General features: G+C 42.9%; 2 protein-coding genes across 2 annotated transcripts in view; one reads left to right on the top strand and one right to left on the bottom strand.

The window, feature by feature from the left end:
• The first annotated feature begins 796 nt into the window (after positions 1 to 796).
• On the top strand, positions 797 to 22,905 carry CCNE2 (cyclin E2). Its single transcript, XM_085605230.1, has 12 exons — positions 797 to 868; positions 1,758 to 1,795; positions 1,876 to 1,963; positions 2,051 to 2,110; positions 3,430 to 3,584; positions 4,792 to 4,927; positions 5,636 to 5,782; positions 7,168 to 7,263; positions 11,446 to 11,580; positions 13,006 to 13,117; positions 18,551 to 18,705; positions 21,072 to 22,905. Exons 2-12 carry the CDS (start codon positions 1,782 to 1,784, stop codon positions 21,186 to 21,188), a joined length of 1,215 nt encoding a protein of 404 aa, XP_085461356.1. The 5' UTR covers positions 797 to 868; positions 1,758 to 1,781; the 3' UTR covers positions 21,189 to 22,905.
• INTS8 (integrator complex subunit 8) overlaps positions 22,843 to 23,111 on the bottom strand; it is a 724,118-nt gene continuing 723,849 nt past the window's right edge. The window contains exon 28 of the mRNA XM_085605229.1: positions 22,843 to 23,079. Coding sequence (XP_085461355.1) covers positions 22,963 to 23,079 — 117 coding nt within the window. The 3' untranslated portion in view covers positions 22,843 to 22,962. The remainder of the gene's footprint in view (positions 23,080 to 23,111) is intronic.

Raw genomic sequence — 23,111 nt, 5'->3', positions numbered from 1 at the left:
ATGCCATCTCGCACTTCCTTGGGGTGCGGGCACCCCAGGTTGGGAACCCCTAGCCGAAAGAGAGTATCTGGCCCATGACTGGGGAGGTTTATTCCTGGAGGGACGAGGTCTCTTTCCCAGTTGGATGAGTCTCCGCCTTTTCCTATCTAGGGGGGTCTGTGTTCAGTGAAGGTGGCGTCCCGTTCGGGGGGCTTTGGCCTGAGCACGATGAGGTTAAGGAGGGTGTCACCCTGGCTCATGGCTATGGGGTCTAATCTATAAAATCCCCCAATGTCCTTTCTTTTCCTAGGCAAGGACCCAAAATATAGAACTCTAGACCAGTAACGTTTAGACTGCTCAACTATTTGAGGCTTTTTTAAGTTCTCCCTGAAACCTACTGTTGATTTAAATGTCTTTCAAAACCCATGAATGGCTTCTCTTTGAGAATGCAAATCTTCTTGGCTACATCAGACTCTTAATGTGCTATATTATGTAGGATCCAGCTGACTTTTCACACTGTGTCCCACGAATTATTTCTGCAACCGTATGTCCCATTTTTATTATGTATTATTTTGTGTATAAATTAATAACACTAATGTGCATCGTGGGGCGCTTTGACGCCCACCTGGGACTTGTTCGCGCTTTATAAAACTTCCAAAAATAAATAAAAATATTTCTGAGAGTGTCTTTTCCCAGTTCGGCGGGTCTCTGTTGTCCTGGCTAGGGAGGTCTTTATTTCTGGGGGCGGTCTCCCGCTCAGGGGTCTCCTGTGTCTGGGTTGAGGTGCAGAGCCGGTGGCGGGTCGCGCATGCGCAGCGGCAGCTGCCGCTCTGAATATAAGAGCTTGGCGCCAGCAACAGCAGCTGACATCCACCCAGAGCTTCTTGTGGTGAGTAGCTGCCGGACCCTGAGCAGAGAGGTAGAACCCCCTCGCTGGGCAGCCAGCACCCCGGCACACACAGGCTCGACCCCTGGCCGTAGAATATTTTTCAGGGAGTGAGAGACGACATCGTGCCGCGAGTTTGAGGAGGGGGTCGGAGTACTTGCACCCCATCTTTGAAGATATGGTGGCCATTGGCGGGACAGGACCCCCCCAGCCCATTTTTCTGCTACAGTAGGCTACCCCTGCACGAGGATTATGATCGGGAAACAGGAGTCAGACGTCTTTCCCCGGCTTTTACAATCCGAGCACCGTCATTTGCTGCTGTGCAGGGTTCTCTGCCCCCCGGTGTGGTCTCAATACCCCCCACCTACCCTCGGTTAAAGATCGGATAATTTGAGGAAACCTTGAGCCGGACGCGGGCATTCGGGCGCGGGAGGCGTCTTTACCGGCCGCAGCGATTTGGCGCGGAACGCATTCTTCCCTCTTAAATTCAAACATCCGAAAGCCGGAGTGTCCCCCCGGAACGCAGGATACATTATAAAGGGCAGTTCCTGTGTTCAGGGGTTCTTCTTCGTGCAGGGGAGACTTGTGTGTTCTCATTTCGAGGGAGAAGGGCTGCAATGACAGCAGCTGCCATCTGCACTGACTACTCATTCATTAGCACATTTGCATGTTTTTAAACCAGGGTGACTTCTGCTTGAAATCTCATCGCATATGGCTGTATTAGACAATTCATTCTTTGCGATGCGCGGTTTTTAGTAACCGCTCCAAAGGTGCTCTTTTGTCACACAATTGCGCGCCTATACAGGATGGGGGTGCTCTTCCTTTTGGGTGGTTTGTCTTCCAGCCTAGTAGTCATAATTCTGACGTGCAATCCGTTTGCCTTCTTTTTCAGGAGACCTGAAAGACACCAAGCAGGATGTCCAGACGCAGGTGAGCTCTTGTACCAATGTCTTATTCACTGTCCCTTCGTTGTGTGGTGTCCCTGGCCCTGACTTGTTTGTACTCTGCAGTGATCGCTTGCAAGCTAGAAACCCCAAGCTGGAGACGGGCGGAGAGACTGCCCTGTCTGTGCTGCATCCCAAGAAGAGGAAAACGGAGGTAAGGACCTGCGCTGGGAGATGTGGCGGGAATTGGCCCTTAATGCATGTGCTAGACAAGAGTTGACATTCTGTCTTCCCCTTTCAGGATTCGAATGGAAAATACGACAACCACCACAGGATTAAAAAGCAACAGTACGAGATCCAGGTATGTGCCATGGGAGAGTGCTTAGAAGCCCGATGCTGGTGTAGAATTGAAATGAGTGTGTGTCAGGACGCTTCCGACTACACTAATATATTGCTTTGCTGTATACACTGCCCTTATGGCAGCCTGACATGCCCAGCGCCATAGCCGACCCCATGTCCTGGCGTAACAGGAGTAACCCTCCAGCGCGTGCAGAACAGCTGCTCCCCTTTCTAAGCTCCTGCTGATCTTGGCGCGCGCGCCTTCTCCGTGTTCGTATATACCGCGTAATTCCGTGGCTCACTGAATGTTTTCATCTCCAAGCGAGCTGCTCTTCACGAGTGTGGCCCTCAAGTAGTTGGCAAAGAGAACTATATCCGGCCAGAGAATGGACTGCAGGTCGGATGGGGGCATCTGCGGCATCCCGCCATGTGTCAGAGGCATTATTTTGCGTCTGATTAGAAATTTAATTTAGCGCCAGATGTCTGCTGCGGTTGGACTGGCTTTAACCACTTTCCTGTTACCGGGAACCTCCCTGCAGAGCTTGGGTGCTTCGTGTTCCTTGCTAACACCGCCAGCATACAATTTGCAGAAACAAAGCTGGTGTCACCGCTAGTTTCTTGCATTCACATCCTCCTCCCCCCCCCTCCCCCTTGCTGGTTGCCCACCCTCTTTCCCGATCTTTGATCGCTGCCCCCGAAGCTCTTATTTACCGCGCATGCAGCAGCTCATGTTCAGCTGGGAAACTCTTCCATAGAGCACTTTTGAAAGTCCCGGGGAAAATTCCACGTGACGCTGTCCAGCCAATAGGCTCGCTGCAGACTGTACATAGTCTCACTGTAAACTTCCGCTTCGGAGGAGGAACAGGAAGAGGTGTCTCCTTTCACACTGAGACGGAATACAGAGGGGCCCATCAATATCAGACACAGGAATCATACACTGAACTTACTCATGGACGCTCCAGTCCTTATCGCGAGCATTGCCCGGCTCGTGGAGCGACTGGTCGCGCATCTTGCGTAGTCACTGGGTTTCTGCAAATAGCAATCCACCGCGATGCAGATTTATTTAGCACTTGTGTGTTTTGATAATAAACTGTTCCTCCTTGGGAAATGGTGCAGCGTAGGTCATCCTAAGCGTTCACCCAGCCTTCTATGCTAATACGCTTCCATTTTTAGTTTGGCATATGTACCAATAGTGTTTATATCAGACAGAGCCGTCAAGCGCATACTTCCATATGTCTGCAGGGGAATGCGCCTACCTGAGCTGTTACAGGCTGTTAATTGCGCCATGTCTTGTAAGCGAGCAGCGTCGAACCAACACAGTGACATTTGTTTTCTTTGCAGAGCTGCTGGTCCCCCCTGATATCCGGAGGCGTTAGCCCCTGCATCCTAATTGAAACTCCGCACAAAGACATGGGCATTACGAGTGATCTCTCCAGCTTCACACAGTACCGGTTTAAAAACTTCTTCATAACGCCTTCCCCGCTGCCCAGCCTCAGGCAAGTTCTAATTGGTGTATTCGTGTTATTTCAGCTTCTGTTTTATACATGAGAAACTTGGGGGTGGGCAGTTGACAGCTAATCGACGTTTCTCTTTTTACGTACTGTCTTATTTGTGAAATTTTACCTTGGATTCGCCGCTGACCACAAAATTCTGGGAAGATTCATAGTACAATATGAATACACCAACCGCCCATGTGGTATTTTTATAAGAAAAACAACCCATAAATGCCCTGACTTGAAAAGGGAATTAAATGCACATCAGCAACTGGTAGCACTGCTAACGCCAACCCCCTCCCCTTCTTTGTCAAACAAAAGGTCACGTTCCTGCCCCTTCCCTGGAGCGAAGTGTCCTCACCCTCTCTGCATACCAAAAGGAAGGCAGGGGAAGTGGCGGGATTGGGTGCTAAGGGACCCATCAATCGCATACCTGCAACCTCTCCCGTTGGCGTCCTCTGTTGTGCTTCCACTCTTTAATGCACCCGTCCCCCCCCCCCCCCCAGTCCTGGCACTGGGAAGCACATCACCCCGTGGACCTTTGGTGTAAATAGACATAAAAACGTCTTGCCCTCGAATCCAAACAAAACGACTTGGGGCATGGATTAGGAATTGTATGCCCTGAATCTCCTATAGTATAGGAGTTGTGTAAGTTTATCACAGGCGATTAGTGATGTCACAACTAGACTAATACTCAAATTACAGACCCATTTGTACCAGGGTTGCAGGCGTCTGTGTCAGACTGGTCTTTCTGCTTAACGATTTGCTCAATTCACACCAGTGCAGGCTGTTCGCCACAATTAAATACAAAGCTAAGATTCACAACGTCTTGAAAACACCATAATTTACTAGGTAGTATTGGGCATTATTTGGCAGACAAAACAACAAATAATTGTATACATATAACACTTTCCAGCTCTCTAAAAAGCCACTGTTGTCAAAGCAGATATTTTCTAGATCACATCCAGGGACATTCGGTTTTTAGCCTCTGGATCACTGCCATGTACGACTTGTAAATATGTGACTTGATAGTATTTTTGTTGTTGCAAAAACTGTTTTGTCACATTACCTGTGTCTTTCCAGGCGAAGCCTGAATTGAATGCTGATGAGTAATGTGCACTGTCTGAAAGATTAATATAGTTTTGCTGTTGTAGGGCAATGGGGTCAAAAAATGGGCATCAAGTTTTACGCACTCTTTTTACTTTTGCAGCTGGGGAAGCTCAAAAGATGTCTGGCGCAAAATGGTGAACAAGGAGACCAGATATGTCCATGACAAACATTGGCTGCTGCAGCATCCAACGCTGAAACCAAACATGAGAGCGATACTACTGGACTGGCTCTTTGAGGTTTGTGTTTGGGCTTAATTATACAATACTAGCAGGCCTGTGTTTCATCCCGATTGTAAAAGGGGTTCTTGTATACTTTATACATCTCACTAACGCATAAAACCATGTGCTCTACAGACATCTGGTGGCACACAAACCGTGGGCATTTAAAAGACGAGTAAAAGGAGGGGTGCTTGGAGGAACTTTCTTAATTGATACTGTGTAATGCACAAAAACTGGTTTGGCCAGTTGTGTGATAAGGTAATGTTAGAGGAAGACTGGAGCTGACATGACATTCTAGGAGATGGGCGCCAGGGTAGGGATACCTGAGCCTCTGAAGACTACGCTTTCAAAATCAAACCTGGAATGGACGGGCAGCCTTTGTGGATGGAGTAGTAGAATATTTTAAAACCCAACGTGCATGGCATAGTTGAATATCAATTCAAAATGAGCAAATCTAGCATTAAGAAGCCTAATTAAGAGTAGAAAAAATCTAGAATGGATCAGACCAAGAAGAGTTATGGTGGCATCAAAAGCCAGAGGTTGGATTTACAATATTGTATAATTGGTAACAAGAGGTGAAAGAAGTGTAAGCAGGAAGGTAATAAAAGGTTCAATGGCAATTTAAAGATTGTGTGGTTGGCACACTATTTTGGGCAAGTTGTTTTGTTGTATTGCCTGTGAAAATGTAATTATTATGTTAATATATTTTTTTCCCTCCAATTTTAGGTGTGTGAAGTTTACACTCTGCACAGGGACACATTCTACCTAGCACAAGATTTCTTTGACAGATTCATGGTCACACAAAGTGATATCCACAAAAATATGCTCCAGCTTATTGGGATCTCCGCATTGTTCATTGCAGCCAAGCTTGAGGTAAGTCAAACAGTTTACATATTCTGATATTCAGTCACTAAAACTTTGACCATTAGTAATCGTTCCGATACCTCTATGTGGAAAGTTGCATATGCACCATAGTGCTCGCCGCAGGGGACAGTTAAGCTATTTCTGAAATGGCAGTGCATGACTAAGTGTTGATACTAAACCAACTTACCCAATGTCTTCAGCACCCTAAAAAAGCTTTTTTTAACTTTAGACTGGGTTTTGTGAGTGCTTCTTCCAAGGTTTTTTATCAAGATGAAGGAACTCGGGTAACATTAAGATCCAGCATACTTGGTCCAGATCAATAGTCAATGGTATGGGGGGGGGGGGGGGGGGGGGGGGGGGGTGTATGCAGTCCCTACTAAAGTGTAATTCTACTTAGGTCAGACAAGTTCTAAAGAGTCGGGGAGCGTGACTCCTTAGGGACAAATGCCCTCAGACACCTAGATAGGCGATAATACAAGACTCTTGCGCAATTTGGCATTTTTATCATTACACTCACACCGATACTTACTACACCAATCTACACAGGGTCCCACACCTATCCTTCACCGGTGGCTTATTAAAAGATCTACGGTAAAGAGTCTCCATTGAGGGTGCCCGTCGGGCAATGCAGCGCTGACCCGATGTGGAGCAAAAGCCCAATGGCGAAGCATGACACATACCTAGGTGTGTCGGGGCATTTGTTCCTAAAGAGTTGCGCTCCCTGCTGACTCCTTATAACTTATCTGACCTCAGTAGAACTACACATCCTAATAGGAACTGCATACCCACCTTACCATTGCTTCTTGCTGTGTCCACAGAACATCAGACAACTAGAGATCTGTTACAGGTGCAATACTCTTCATGGTTGTGCAGGAGGAGCACAAAATATCTCCTTAAAGGTGTCAGTGAGCTCAAACATTGGTAGTGTTAATAGGTGTGGGCTTGGCATTCAAAGTGTATGGAGCTAATGGGTAAAGTGGGTTTCAGCACGCCACCACAAAGTTTCAGTGACAGGCTGGTCATTGTGCTGCAGCACTCTGGGTAAGGCTGATCCCAAAATATTTGGGCTCCTCCAGCGTCATCCACTGATACTGAGGATGCTAGAAGGGTGCATTGACGTTCCCACAAGAAGATACAATCACCGGCCGCAATGAGGCAGGGCACAATAAACTGAGGCTGTGTTTCAGGGAGATTTACAGTAAAACATGCCACGCCCTTCAGTGGTATTACAAATCACTTCTAGTAGCTGACACTTGCAATCGTGGAGGTGAAATTAAAGGATCAGAATACCATCTTGTCTGGGCGACCACAATCTCTGCTGTAGGTCTATGCGTACTCTTGATATTGTTGCTTGCTTGTTTTTTAACATGCACAATGCCTTTAAACCCCTGCAGGAAATCTACCCTCCTAAATTGCAGGAGTTTGCGTACGTCACAGATGGAGCATGCAGCGAAGAGGATATCCTAACAATGGAGCTCATCATTTTAAAGGTAACACTTCCCTCAATATTTATATCCAAGTTTATCCATGCTTACTCTCCTTTAACATATTGTTTCCAACTTCAGAGCTAAAGCGTATAGCCTGCTAAAGTGTGAGCCTTAATACTGCAATGGAGTGCAGTTCAACGAGAGCTGTACTATCTATGTGTGTAAAGGGAGAACGCAGCGGCCCCATTTGTCCAGCACCCATACTGTTCCCAGACAGGCCAGCAGCGGCCCCATTGGTCCAGCACCCATACTGTTCCCAGACAGGCCAGTGAATCAATAATAGGGTGATAATCCAGAAGAAAAAGGAAATCGAACGGTGGGTGCAATCGTCTTGGAGTGGCAGGCGGTGGCAACTGAAAAGACCAACTAGAAGAAAAGGAACAATAGGGTGCATTCTGACTGATATTCCCTGGTCCATTAACCGCATGTTGATCACAGATCTACAGCACTTCCCACCTATCCTGCACAAATCTGGATCCCAAGGTGAACACTTGAGAGAACAAGCATTTACAATGCAATGGTCTCGGCATTGTTAAAGTTAGAGCTATTGGCATTGCTCATGACATTATTTTTGTTTAAGTTGTTGTTTTTAAAAGATTTAAAGAAACGGCATTATTTGCATTGTTGTCAATAGCTTAATCACACTCAAATGCTCCTGCAAGGGAAACGCTTTGTGTGCTGTTGACCTTCCCCCCCCCCCCCCACACACACTTGTAGCGCTAGGCGCGCGCTTGTTTAAACTAACAATGTGTATATTCACAAAGTGCTTACAGGCTGTGAAGTCAAAGAGCTATGAACACCCACCTCTGCGGCCCCCTTCTCTTCCTAAATCCATAGTTTATTTTATTGCAGATTGATATAGCGCAACCTCTACTCGCAGGTATTGGATCGCTTTAAATGACCACCAGTTTCCTTACACAAGACACATTCATTTTTTATAAACACTGGAAGATTAAGATATCACAGGATGCTAAACCAAGGCCGACGCTCGAACCCTGTGCGTCAGCTCCAAAGTCGGCAGCTCTAGCCCTAAGTCTACGTCCTCTGTTTGAATTATAGGACCCACTGACCTGCCTCTTGACCTCGACCACTTAGGAGACTTTGAAGGCGAATTTGTTTAAGTTCTCGTGTACCCTGATCCATGCGTGAGCAGCTCACCGAGTTCAGGTTTTTCGCTGTGCCTTCTAAGACTTGTAGCCCTACTTTTAACTCATTCTTACAGGAGAATTATAAATCCGAACATGAAACAAAAATACAATCTGGGTAGGATTAACTACCCTCGCAAGGACCAAGGAAACTACACGACCCATCATGCATCGGAGCTCACACTCCTCATGTAAGCAGAACGCGTTGCCCCGAACAGTCCGGTTGTTTCCTTTAATCTCCCCCCTCACAAGTACTCCCAAACATTCCCTTCCCACCACAGCCGCACCACAATCACTAATATTATTTCCCAATTACCTTAGCTGCTCACTGCATCACATTGTTTTGCAACTACCAGCGGTAGGAATATAAACATGACATACAGCAGGTTAAACACGGATTTCTTCTTCCGAATATTCATTAGCCCAATTGCTCGGGAATGAACAGCGACAGGAAGAGAGACAACCTGCTTCATTGAGGCAGACAAACACAAAAAAAGCCCTACAAAACAAGCATGTTTCGTAGGTTTAATCATTTAATTTAAGAGCCCGTAGGAATGTCACGGCCGCCCCGTAAAAAAGCAGGTTTAATCATTCTTGCACACCGACAGCACCTGATTACAGAGACCGCATCCCTCCAATAGAGAGAGCAGACGCTAACCTCCAGGGGACAAAGGGACATTTCCTTTATTGAGCCGCTTTCACGGCAAATGCTGAGCAATCGCAGTGCTAGGGGTCCGGATGAAAGGATATCAATTGTTGCTTGTCGTCTAATTGAGACCGCTGCCGGTTTACGCAGCTGTGAGCGGACCAAGGATCCGCGGCCCCGTTATCTCCTCTGCAGCCCAGCTGAGGCGCTTCTATGCGCGGGGAATGCTGGCTCAGTCAACAGACCCCGGTCACAGGTAGCAAGGTCAGCTCAGTCTGAAAAGTAAGCCATGGCATGTACGCACTCACGCAGACTTGAGGTCAGTCTGTAATATTAACCATGAAAATGTACACACGCAGGCCTAAGTGTAGTCTGCACTATGCGTTATGAAAATGTGTGTACTCACTCTGGCCTGCGCTCAGTTTCTAGTATTAACAATGGAAATGTACACACACGTTCAGACCTGAAGTCAGTCTCTTGAATGAACTCCGAGAATGTACGCACTCAATCAAGCCTGAGCTCCGCCTCTAATATTGGCTGTAGTAATGTACGCACCCACCCAAACCGTAGCTCAGTCTGTAATCTTAACTACGGAAATGCACTCACTCAGACCCGTGCTCAGACTGTAACATGCGCTATGGGCACGTGTGTACTCACCCATTCACGACTGCTCTCGATCGAGGATAGGGCAGCGAGAGCCATGAACACCGCCGCCTTTCTCCGAGGTCAAGCAGAAATGCCTCGGAGAAACGCAGCGGCGTTTTCGGATTCGGGGGCGTGTTTTTTTCTTTCTCTCTTGCCATTGGCTGGAATGTTTACATTCCAGAGGAGAAAAAGAATCGAAAAAACACGCCCCCGAAGCCGAAAAAGACGGGGCTTGTTTGGAGAGACAATGCTCTTCTCCAATGGCTGACCAGTATTTCAGAGGCCAGCCAATGGAGAAGAGGTAAAAAAAAAAAGGGGGCGGGTTAAAGTCCCACTCCTAAACATTAAATCTCGGAGCGAGACTGCGCAAGTGCAGCCTTCGAGCCGAGACCTAAAAAGGCAACACAAGGAGTTTTAAAGATCTTAGTTATACGAGCCAGGAAGGGCTTTAAAAAAGTGTTCCTATGGCAGTGACGCAGCACTGGAAAGGGTCAGTGAAAGAGTAATTGCCTAATAGCAGTTCCAGTATTCTAGATCTAAGAAGGAAACGTCATATGAAAATATGTAATGATAGTTAGATTGTGGGGCAAAATAAGGAGCACAGAAATATTGTGATGCTAAAATATCGAAGTGCTTGTAAATTAACTGTACCACACAGCCTCCTACCATGACTAAATATATCCAATCAAAATTGTTACGATAGAAACACGCTTTCGGGACAAAAGCTCAGCAAACTCCGAAAAATAGTAAGGGGATTTATTAAACTTCATAACGGAGGGTTTATGAAGTTTAATACAACTCCTTACTATTGATTGGAGTTTGCTGAACTTTTGTCCTGAGAGCGCGTCTTTACTGTAACAATTTTGATTGGATTTGCATGCCGGTCTATCCGCCAGCAAACGCGCCACCCCCACGGGCTCAAATTTTCGGAAGGAGTGAGGTTTTCTTGAAGGATCTATATATAGTTGAAAAAGGCATGAGCCGAAACACGTCCTGTTTTTGTGGACCCTGTAAAATAAATACTGAGTCCTTTCACCATCCACGAGTGCGGTCTCTTCATTTGGTTGGAGTGTGAGCTGGAGAGAGAGAGATATATATATATATATGATAGAAGTTAATATATACTATATTTATGTTAAAATATCTTGGTTGTCGAGATAGTCATCCATATTTTGGCTCTATGATATTTAAAGCTTTCTATTCTAGTGGATTACAGCAAGTTATGTATGAATGTTACTGTACTATCCTGAGGATGTTTGTTGCCTACATGTTTGGTAGGGCTAACCTTGTGGTATGTGGGGAAAAAAACTAGGTTTCTAAACCGTAAAGTTTTTAATGTGTGCAGACTGCAGGTGGGGGTTAAGAGATGAGGGTACTTGTATTGATTGCATCCTAAATGAAACCAACCAGTTGATCTAAATCCTGTTGCAGTGCCCTACGCTTCGATTTGTTTTCCATGGGGATAATCTGCACAAGACATCTTGCATCTTAAATCTGTAATGTACATTCCCTTCTACTAAGCCTTTCGCATACCTTTAACCCCCACAATGGACTCCCTTGGTCGCACTCCCTTCTCGTAATTCCAGTCACTGCCAATGTCTTGTTTCTGAGGCGCTATTTGATTTGACAACGGAGGTCTAGTATGACTTGTAGATGGAACTGATGCAAAAGTGTACACCATTAATTTTATGATTGAAAGATTTGCTATTTTTTTTTTTTTTAACTTTCAAATATTCTGTTTGGACTTAGGCTTTAAAATGGGAACTGTGTCCAGTGAGCGTAATTTCGTGGCTGAATCTGTACCTTCAAGTGGACTCGCTTAAGGAATTTCCAAAAGTACTCCAACCTCAGTATTCTCAGGAGAAATTCATACAGATCGCACAGGTAAGGATTTTCTGTTTTTAAAGAACTTAGACATTTGTATTGTTTATATTTGTGCTATATAGCATGGTCTTATGTATTTTTCAGTACATTTTCTTTAAGCACATGCAACAGACACAATGAGGTCACTTCAATTTTTGAAAAAAAAAATCATGGCGTTACATTTACAATTGAAACAGTCTTGTAATTTCCCAGGATCTGAACATTTGTTTCGACTGTGCTCTTTAAATTATTTCACGGTGATTTATTAAGTAGATTAGAGCAGTGATTCTTAACCTGTGGTCGGGGGTCTGTGAATACTACTCAGGGGGTCCGCGACTTTTTAGAAAATGAAATATCAACAGATTAATACACTGCATATAAATAAAGACGCACACTGTACTTTTTTTTAAGTGTTCTATGAATGTTCAGGAATTTGAAATTGGAAGCTAAAAATTATGGTAGTATCCCTAGATTGATTTGTGGGAACCCTGCACGTGTATCAAACAGAACATGGCACAGACGAGTGGCCTAAATTGAAATTATAAATGGGCCAACATTCCTATTGAAATTAAAATTTAATTTTTATAAATATATATTTGTGAAATATGTTATTTTTTTTGATGAATGCTAGTTTTTTTTTTTTTGCAGTTTAAATAATCAAAAATGACTAAGTTGGGGGTCCACAGCTCTAGCAATAACTCAGTGGGGTTCCCCCAAATTCCAATATTAAGTAGGGGTCCCCAGAAGTTAATAAAACAACTGGTTTAAAGCATGGCAACGCGTGATAAATCCCAATTAAATTGTTTCCACTAATAAAAGCAATGTCACAGAACAGAAAAATAGGTTATGTAGCTAGTTAGTTAAAATTGTGTATGCATGTTACACAAAAAAGCAAGTTCTTGCTCTGCCCGAAGTGACTGGAGGGTAGGATGTCCACCTATTACTCAAAGGGGTCTTGGAGTGAGCAACTGGGCACATTAGTGGCATCTCACAAAGCCATTCCACCTGCTACATAATTGGGCAAAATCAGCAGATTCAGAAAACAGTAGATGATGCTGTTTGCCAAATTATGAGAAACTGGCATGTGATTAGTTAATGGCCCCCATATGTCAGAAGGTCCCGAAGCATCAATCATTAGAAAGTAAAGATCACTTGAGTACTAATACCTTTTTATACTGGCACAATACCAGTATCTAGTGTTTGATATAATTAGTGAAGGAGCATTTGCTGCCCATCTTTATAAGTGGGTTGATGGGTAGTGTCTACAGCTAGTAGACTGAATAGCACAGAAATTAGTTTTTGAGAGCTATGTGTATTTATCGTTAGACCACTTTTAGCATGACTCTGCTGGCAAGATGCTTGTTTGTAAGCAATAAGTTAGCTGTGAAGATAAGGGGAGGAAATTCTGTCTTGCAAACCAATTCAATCAATCTATTTCTCTTCCAGCTTTTAGATTTATGCATTCTGGATATAGAGTCATTGCAGTTTTCGTACAGGATATTGGCCGCATCAGCACTGTTCCACTATAATTCAGCTGAAGTTGTCAAAAAAGCAACAGGTAAATAATTCAATAGCATTAATTGTGTGCTGCAAGACACCCATGTGGTCTCTTTGATTCACTTTTAGAGTGTGTTACTTGGAATGAGTAAATTCCAGAAAATGTTTAGAGGAATGGAATTCAGCCGAAGACCTAGGCCCAAAAATTAATAGCACTCTAGTAACATGGAATGTGAATTTTTCAAGCAAACCGAGTGATCTTTGTTCATATGTTGATTTTACCATTGCTGTAGGTATTGCTGTTTGTATTATCTGGTTGCAGAAAACACTACAATAGTGAGATGCCAATTTTTGTTTCTAGTTTCACTGGACAAATGGAATGATTTGATTACCCCAGATCATGTGACCATACCAGATACAGGCTTCTGCTTGGTTATACGTTTTAAGTGGCTTTGCTTAGATACACCTTTTTGTTGCCTACCTTTCAAAACTAGTACACGTAGAATAATTATCTTGTTTTGATTCTGCAAATAAAATGTTGTGGCTAAGGATTAAGAACTCTGTGAGATGGAGCCACATGGGAGACTTTCTAAAGGTTGGTTCCAATATCCAGCTTGAAGTAAAATAGAACCGTGATGGCATGTCTTGATTGGAGTAGCTAACATAGACCTACATCCTCTTCTGTCTTGACATTGCAATTTTGCTTATTTAATCCCACAAAAATATCTGCGAGCTACATCGCCCACATACATTTTGTTTTTTGGGGCAAGAAATTATACGGTTGGGTAATGCGTGTGTAGGAACTTTGTTGGATTTGGATTTTTGATTGCGTTGAGTTTCTCAAATAGAAAGATTTTGTTTTCCACAGTTAAATGTAATTAATCTGGACTGTGACGTTTGTGATTGCTGTGAGGGTGGTGCTCATCTTCTGAAGCCAGTCTTGAGATTAGATTGTTGAAGCTGGAAGAGGTCCCACCCATTTCAATTTCAGAGCTGTTGATAATAAAGGCAACATTAATTTTATATCTAGTTATTACCATACATGTCCCAGATCTGTTGATCATTAATGTCTATGCGAGAGGGTTGCCAGGTGGAAAAGCTTTCAGTACTGTTGCTTGCCTAGATACTTTTTTAGACCAGCACAAAGGCGCGTATAATCTGATAATTGCCGGAGATTTTAACTGTTCCTTTGAACCTCTAGATGCCAACGATGTAAACCTTAGCTTAGAGGAGGATGCTCAGTGGAATATTCCGCCACTGGCACTCGCCAATTAAAAAATGGACTGAAGCTGCGTTGCAGCTAAAAGTGCTATGTTTGGAATGGGGGGTTAGGGCTGTCAACGGGAGGTCTTTTTCTGATAAGCAGGGCTTGCCCACTTACAATAACGGTTGGAGAAGTAGTCGTATAGACTGCATTTTTCTCAATAAGGAACTTTGTCCATCCCTAATAGACATGGTAGTTCAGGAGCCGTCTGAAAGTGACCATAACCCCCTAGTACTTTCACTGAAGCCTAAGGGATTTTCTGTCACTGATTGTCCGGCAGCAGAAAGTGGCTTTGTAGAAGTGCAGCTTAGTAATGACACCAGGAGAGTTAAATGGGCTAAATGTATTAATAAAGAGGAGCAATTGGAGCAGATGAGGCAGCTGGTGGTAAGTGCAACAGCTACACTTCAAAGTTGTGTTACACAAGAGGAAACTAGCTCCTAGGTCCATAATGAATAGTTTAACAAGCTTAAAGGCTTTTTTATTACAAAGGCTAAAAAAATCCCAGAAAAACTCTGGCCCTAAGGTGGCCGCATGGTACGGAAATCTTGTAGAGAGGCTTATAGAGCACTAGCCAGGGCAATTGGATCCAAGACTATGGGAGATATCAGAAGGGCAAGGGTTGGGTACAAGTCAGCCCAGCAGGAAGCTGAAAGGGCCTGGAATGAGTTATTTAAGGCTAGTAAAGGGAGAAATGTAGTCACTTTTTGGCACCTTGTGAAATGGAGCAGGGGCATATCAAGTCAGGCTCCCGTTACCCACTGTTCGGGGGCTACGTGGTTATCTCACTATAGGGCCCAGTTCGCTATAGGGGAACAAGACCCAGAACAGTATGTAATACCCCATGTCAACTGCTCTTTGCACTTCACTAGGCAAGAGGTAGAATTGGCGTTAAACTCAGTCCCGAGAGGCAGGGCGCCTGGGTTGGATAGTGTTCCAGTTGATCTGTTCCTGCACGATAAAGCAATCTGGCTAGCATATATCCAGTTTCTTACGAATGCCATTGCCAGTGGTGCCCCCATACCAGAAACTTGGTCAGGAGCAGACATTCTCCCAATCTCTAAGAAAGGGGACCGCTCTAACCCAGGCAATTATAGGCCTATAAGCCTCATTGACTGTATACAAAAAGTCACAGCTAGGCTGGTATTGAGTCGAATCCAGGCCTGGATAGACAAATTTAATATTCTTTCTCCATTGCAGGCAGGGTTTCGCTCACATACCAGCACCATTGACCAGGTTTTTAGCTTTATTTTAATTGATTGGCGTGTTGGATCATAGGCGGTGGTAGCATTTACACAGCTTTTATAGACCGTAAGTCTGCTTTAGTCTTGCCAAAATGTGAAGAGCCTTTGAGGAACAAGGTATGCCCTTGGAATTACTGGCTTTTCTAATTACACTACACAATTCCAACTTTGCACAGGTACCTTGGGGACAGCAGGGGAGTGTCACCGATAGGTTTCCTATTGCAAAGGGGGTGTGACAGGGGTGCGTTTTAGCACCAACCCTCTTCTCCCTGTACATCAATAGGGCAGTGCAGTATTTTAAGAATCATCCCACTGACGCTCCTACCCTAGCGGGCATGAAGATCCCCATGCTCATGTTTGCGGATGATACCCTGACTCAAAAAGGTCTCCAGGCGGCCATTCTTAGATTTGAGGAGTTTTGTCAGGACCACGACCTTATAGTTGATGTGGAGAAAACCAAATGTATGATTCTACATAAACATAAGATCATAAATGGTAGAGTAGCCATGAATGAAGTCACTCTAGAGCAGACTCATGTTTTTACATATTTGGGCATTACTCTAGATAGAAACTCAATTGGAAACCGCACATTGACCAATTGGTCCTCAAACACGCCCAATTGTCTGGTGCCCTTTCGAAGGAACAACGTCTTTCCCATACTAAGCCTGTAGCTCCCGTCCTAAAAATGTACAGCTCCAAAATTAGTGCCTCTTTTTATACGGGGCAGAATTATGGGGATTTGACAACCTAGCCCCTTTTGGCGATAGCCCAAAATAAATTCCTAAGGGGCATAACTGGTCTTCCCCAATCAACTCCTTTGCTGCCCCTCTATTTAGATATGGGTTGCCATCTTATTGAGGATACGGCACGATATAGACAAGTGGCTTACTTGAGAAGGCTCTGGGTTACACCAGAATTGTCCCTGTACGCTCAGGCCCTTCTCGAAGTCAGGGAGGCAGACCATATGCGTAAAATCCCCTGGCTGAGACCGGTTAAAGTCCTATTGAGCGAAATGGGAATGAGCGGACTGTCGATGTTGTTCCCTCAAAGAAGGAATTCAAGGCGATGTATTGGAGTATGGTCAAAATGAAGCGCTTTTCCTCCTTAACAAGGGAGTTCTTAGAGCTTAAACATGATACAGAGTATGAAGGGTACTGGGATTTTATCACTGTTTTTAATGATAGGGATCTTTATCACCAACTAAGAGAGGGTTCACTCCCAATCAATTAGTTAGTAAATGGTGTGCCATGAATCACAGCAAATGCCCCTTTTGTCCAACTCAGAACGAATCTCTAGTACATATTTTATTCATTTGCCCCGTTTATTAACTTCCTAGACACAAGTGGCTAAAACCTATTTGTTTGTCTTTGGTCACTTGCTCTGGCAACGAAGCATTCAAGATCTTGAGAACAAACTGATGAACCTATAGTGATTGCAGTTTCTAAGTTGGATGTGGGCCATATGAGCTAAAAAGATGAGGTCAAAAGATGAGGTCATTTTAACTTGTTGCAAGTGTACCGACCTGGTCAATTTTACTAACAAGTTGAATCTACTGTTATAGATTTTTGTGGTACAACCGTCAGAAGTTTGTATTCATTTTAAAATATTTATTTATCATATATAAGCACTTTATCATCGTGGATCTATTCTCCTTGTGACCATTTTTAATGTATAACTATGTAACTGCCTACGAAAATGAACTGGCTAATTATGTTTTTAATGTCAACGTCTTTTAAGACTTTCAATCTAAATAAAGGCATACTGAACTGAAAGGTCATATCTATGCTACGATCTGATTTAGAAAGCGACACCACTATTTGGGTATCGTTGACATAGGACACAAAGGATTTAATTAGGAAAGCCAAGGGGGTGATGTATAAATTGAATAATGTAGGACTTAGCAGTGAGCCCTGTGGAACACCACAAGGCAGAAAATATGGTTCAGGTATGTAATCGCTAAGAGCCACTGATTGTATCCTGTTAGCCAGAAAGGAATGAAGCATGGGCAAGGCTGTTTCCTTAATCCCCAGCTTCCTCAACCAGAATGATCAACCGTATCGACGGCTGCGGATAGGTCCAACAGGATAGAGGCAGCTCTGCCGTCCTTATCAAGATTTCTTCTTGGGCCACGATAAGAGCTGTCTGTACAGTTACCACTGTAGAAACCAAACTGAGTCGCATCCAAAAGATTTTTTGACTCGATAAATGCTGCCAGCTGAATATTCATAGCCTTTTCGGCCAATTTGGTCGGAAGGGGAAGCCTTGACAGGGCAATAGTTGATCACATCTTGGGGATCAAGGTTAGACTTTTTTATGGGTGGTAAAACTGAGGTCTTTTCCCAAAGTATCAAATACACCTGTAGAGAACATATTGTTAAACATTTTCGTTAACTGGTATGCAATATCTGGAGTAAGCTGGATGATAGATGGCGGACATGGGTCTACTGGAGGTCCTGACTTTTTCCACTGTCAGGTAAACATTCTTTAAAAGCAGTAGAAGTCTTGTGAGTTTTCCTAGATAAAACAAATAAGGTAATTTGGTAGAGCTCAGCTAGACATAGAATTAACAAGTTAAACACAAGGAGCATCCAAAATATAATGCTGTTTACCATATATCCCCCTCGGGATAATACCCACTATTTGATGTACCATTTCTTTCCTGCAAATAGTGAATCTTATGCGGACTGCAGCCTACCCACCTCTTTAACCACAGCTAAAAACTCACGAAATGTAACCACAAATGATTGCTCACTCAACCCATTGACAGCACCGCAATGTCTTCTTATAGCATTTGTTCCGTATGTGTGAAGCTACAGATCAATTTCCATATTGTAACTACCTCCCTGGTGGTGGATAGTCTGTTTTTTCTTTCCAAAGGCTGTGTATTTAATTTACGATGTCGAAAGTGGCAAAAAAAACATTTTCTAAAAATCTGCCATAAGAAGTATAAATAGAACAGTGTAAAACCTTCTCATTTTTTCTTTAGGTCTAGATTGGAACTGCATTTCTGAATGTGTAAATTGGATGGAACCATTTTTCAACACCGTTAAAGGAATAACCGTGAAAGTGAAGATCTTTAAGAAAGTTGCTGCAGAGGACCGGCATAACATACAGACCCACACAAACTATTTAGACATGCTGGTAAGAGCATTCTTCACATTTTGTTTGCAAACTACCTCAAAGTTCTTGATTAGCAGTGGTCAGGTTAGAAATGGTGCGTTTTACCTGGCCTGCGCCTCAAAGTGAGCAATGATTTGTGTCCACAATTCTGTTAACTCCTGAAGGGGAAAGGATGTAGCCTTACGGTTAGAGTGGTCGACCTCGAAGCTGGGTAACCAGGCGAGTCTTGGCAATGACGCCCAACATCTTGTGATTCTGGACACATCACTTTATCTCCTTGTGCCTAACAAAAATGAATGTGTCCTTCTGTAACGAAACTGGTGCTCTGGTACCCGATGTCTTGGGTCTAGTTTGCGTTATATAAAACTCTATTTCTCTATTAAAAAAAAAAAGGATGAAGAGAGATTCCCAGATAGACACACAGCTGCATCAGTCGATGTATTAAGAGATCCATATTGCCCAAAATTTGGTGTGTTTCGAAGCAGGAGGCACTGTCTGTTTTCTGTGGTAATGTCTGCCTACCATTAAGCAATACTGCATGTCCTGCAACAAACCGGATGGCAACATCTGTTGCTATCCTACTCGAACATGCTATGCAAAAGTAAATAACTGGATTTGCTCTAACTGGGAAACTATCTGTTAACCGCAAACGGTGCAACTCGCCATTAGACTTTCCAAACTACTATGGACACTATCACCAAATAGGTCCGAATGGCTCGACTTATCTGCTCTCTGAATGTATTTGTATCCCAAACCACTAGAATATCGACTTGAGTACTGATTGCTTCACTTTGCCAGTTATAAAAAGTACTTTGGGTGTGAAAACTATTACTAATGCAAAAGTGGTCTATCTTCATTAATAAGTTTTCTACCAAGCTTATTTAACTGTTTTAAACCTATTGAAAAGTTGTATGCTTTCATCTGTTTGTCCCTTTATTATTCTTTCTTGTGCATGTAGGGCTGAACAGTACACCCAATTAAGTGTGATATTTATACACCTGGCAGTCATCCACCTTCCCGAAACAGCATACCTTACCTTGAGGAGAAAACAAAACGACAGCCCCCACCCACCAAATAGCAGTGCCCAGGAACCACTAATTAGCAGACCCATGCAAATAGTCTTCATGTAATTTCAATGCGTGGCCCAGTCTTCATGGGTCTTCAGCCACAGGAATGCAAGCAATCCACTGTGGGGTAGTTGTCCCCATCCTGTGCCATGCTAAACCAGTGGTATCCACGTGGTTCCCACTTCTCTTTAATTAAAACTGCAAGCTAGTCCTTTTAAGGGTGAACATCAGGCATCCACCCCAGCATTTGCAGAATTGGTGTTTGCATTATTTATCCCTTCTGTTCCCTCCCATTGCTATAGTCACGAGGCGCTGTTTTCTCCTGATATTTCCCTATACACGAGTCCACCAATTACTTTACACTTCCAACCCATGAACTGATCAGCTTTCCTTGCTAAAGCAGGTGTCTAGTAGAAGCCTAGCAGTATACAGACTATTCACCTGATTCTCCACTGCATATCACAAGTTCCTGTCTTCCATTCAAATGTTATTTTTCTACAATGTTGCATCCTCAGACCATATGCTATCTCAAAAAGCCTCACATATCGTCCTAAAATCCGGCATGAAAAACTGACCTTAATTTAAAACCATTGATTGCCTCCTGCCTACTTTCCGTCCTCTGCATGCCTCTTCTAAGCAGATTCTGTCACATGCATATTTGCCAGTCTATTGTAGTTCTGCAACTGGCCATGCCTCACTTTAGAGATGACAACCTCATTCTTTAAAAGACATATATCTGCAATTTAACAATACCAAATTTCCTCAGCTTATCTGTTAATTTCCCCAACCAACTGCATGAATGCTCATACCCCGACCCCATGAGCTCACCTTGATTTAATCTGCCACAAAAAAAACTGGGACCAATGTATGGAATGGTTTTGTTCAGAGCTCAATACCTCTGGCTTAGCCACTACACTGGGGTTCCGGAGTAGCATGCTCCCTGGCTAAAGTGAATCAGGGAGTCGTCTGTGTGTATGTAATTGCAATTATATTCATATAAATGGCTTAGACTAGATTGATGGCTGAATAGTAGTGGTTACTCCATGGGTTCAGTCCAACCCTCTGACAAGATAATCCAGTCAGTCAAATTTAAGTGGGGTATTGTGTCACGTAATCCGTTTCGACCACAATCTTTCACCAACCTACCATTCTTTTATCCAACAATGGATCTGTGTTGGGATTTGTTGGTTCAGCACACAAATGTTTTCCTGGACCTTGCAATAATGAGGCCAGGTCAGATGTAATGCAACTATTGACGGCCTAATATTTTTCCTGCATGAACTAACTGAATGTTTTATTTTATTCCCTTGATATGTTTAGGATGAAGTTTATGTGAAACCAAACTGTGTAGTCGTGGGACGGCAATCTCCAGTGTGTATTGGAGGCATCCTAACTCCACCAAAGAGTACAGAAAAAACACTACATGCAAAGCATTAATGGTGGAGGACTGCAGCCGGAGGAAAGACTGTTATATTGGTGCTATACAAATGTGATTCGCGAATAAATCTGGGAGATGTTTCGTGGTCACCATTCACTAAAGGGCCAGGCTTCTGTTTTTGCCTGCCCACCCTGAAGTGTGAGAATACAGACTGACTTGAGAGCTGAGCCAATCGCCTCGAACATTATTTAAGTAAATATTGTACAAAAGTGTTTCATAGTTTACAATTTATATAGAATGAAGTGGCATTCACTTCATCGGTTTGCTTGCACTGAGGTTTTACTCGAGATTTTTTTAAAACATGACCCATTCCTGCAAAAGAAAGTTAAATATTGGTTGTAACAATATGTACACATTGCTTGGGTTATGTCTTTTGCTAATGTTGTAAATGCTAGAATGCAATGTATTACAGACCTTGTACTTCTAGGATACAAGCTAATACATACAATGTTCTATATGCAAACTTTGCTGTTCCCTTACAATGGACCAACACTATACAATATGTCAACGCCATACAATGATAAAACTGTTGATATGAGGGGCTAAAGACCGAGTTCTATATGAATACTGTATCACATTTTCAAAAATGTAACTAGCAACTCGTACAGTAAATTAACCTTTGATTTAGTTTTGCTTGTTCTTAAATTATTTATTAGGGTAGCTTGTAAATTAATTTTAAGTAACATGCAACATGTTACGGTTTTTACAAAAATTGATAAGACTATCCTAATGGGTTTATCACTAGATAGGAATGGCTGAGCACATGTTCTATTTATTTTGGCGAATGAAAGAGGCGAGTGGTTGCTGCAGGGTAGTCCGTAATTGCACTTATTTATTTGGAACTATCTTTCAACATTGTGCCATATTCACGGATATCCAACCTTAGGGCAGTTTAAATAAAGTATGTCTTCAGTAAAGCACATGGGTTTTAAATTTAGAGTTGTGGGAACATTGGGCATGACCCTAGACAGCTGAACATGGAAGTTACTTTTCAATCTTTCTAATATTTTGTCAAATAAAAAATAACTAAGGTGCTCGAATTTGGCCAATGAAAAATCTGCAAACGTTAACTATAGTAATTAAGATGTGCAAACAGTATAAGCATCTGTGACCACATGATTACAAACCCGTTTCATTAGTGGAGCACATGTAGATTTTGTATCCACGGTTTAGAACTTTGCATACTATTATTATATTTTGTAAGCCATGTTCAGGTGTACTTTTGCCACTCTTCTGATTCATAACTTTTTAAATGAAATGTTTGGTGATAACGTAATATTCAATGATCTTTTTTAATACCCCCGAATGTATAATTGCAGTCGTTACTATTAAACTTTAGTGGTGGCTCATGTTGAGCATGTTCCCATTGTGGATGGTGCACTGATACGGCCGGGTCTTGGATGTAACCCAGAGTTTGTGCATCCCATGTTTAATATATTGGATTTTTATAATGTGCATTAAAAAAACGTATTTTTGTACAAATTTTTATACATGATCACAATTCCTTTATGTGAAATGGAATTTGCTGTTTTCTTTTTTTGTAATAATTGCAACTTTTGTGTTTGAAAATCTTCCAAAAGAGACAATGAATTAAGGTGCTGGTTAATATGTTGATCAAATGTGTAAATATGTATTTTGTACAAAGACTATAAACATGTTTTAATGGTTTATTTGTAAAAATGAGTTCTGGAGGAAAATAAAAAATATTTTCATGTATCTTCTGCTCTTCTCTGCCACCTTCAGTTATACACGCCACTACGCTGCCATGCAGCGTCAAAAGTAAAGTTTTGCCATAGCTTGCAGAAACTTCTTTTTTCTTCGTTGCGCGGCAAGTTGTAATACATCTTCTGGGTTGCTGGAATTCAGTTCCGTTTGTCCAATAGCTTTTATCTATAAAACAAAGTAAAGTCTTAACTGACAGT

Source organism: Triturus cristatus, chromosome 5_1 (assembly GCF_964204655.1).
Source record: "Triturus cristatus chromosome 5_1, aTriCri1.1, whole genome shotgun sequence".
Lineage (NCBI taxonomy): Eukaryota > Metazoa > Chordata > Amphibia > Caudata > Salamandridae > Triturus > Triturus cristatus.
Note: the sequence above shows the minus strand (reverse complement) of the source record. Positions and strands in the feature narration are given on the sequence as shown.

Bases quoted from the DNA above. Each gene is read 5' to 3' on its own strand.
- CCNE2 (XM_085605230.1), top strand. The intron at 4,928-5,635 runs GTTTGTGTTTGG...CTCCAATTTTAG, and splicing joins TACTGGACTGGCTCTTTGAG to GTGTGTGAAGTTTACACTCT. The intron at 7,264-11,445 runs GTAACACTTCCC...GTTTGGACTTAG, and splicing joins TGGAGCTCATCATTTTAAAG to GCTTTAAAATGGGAACTGTG.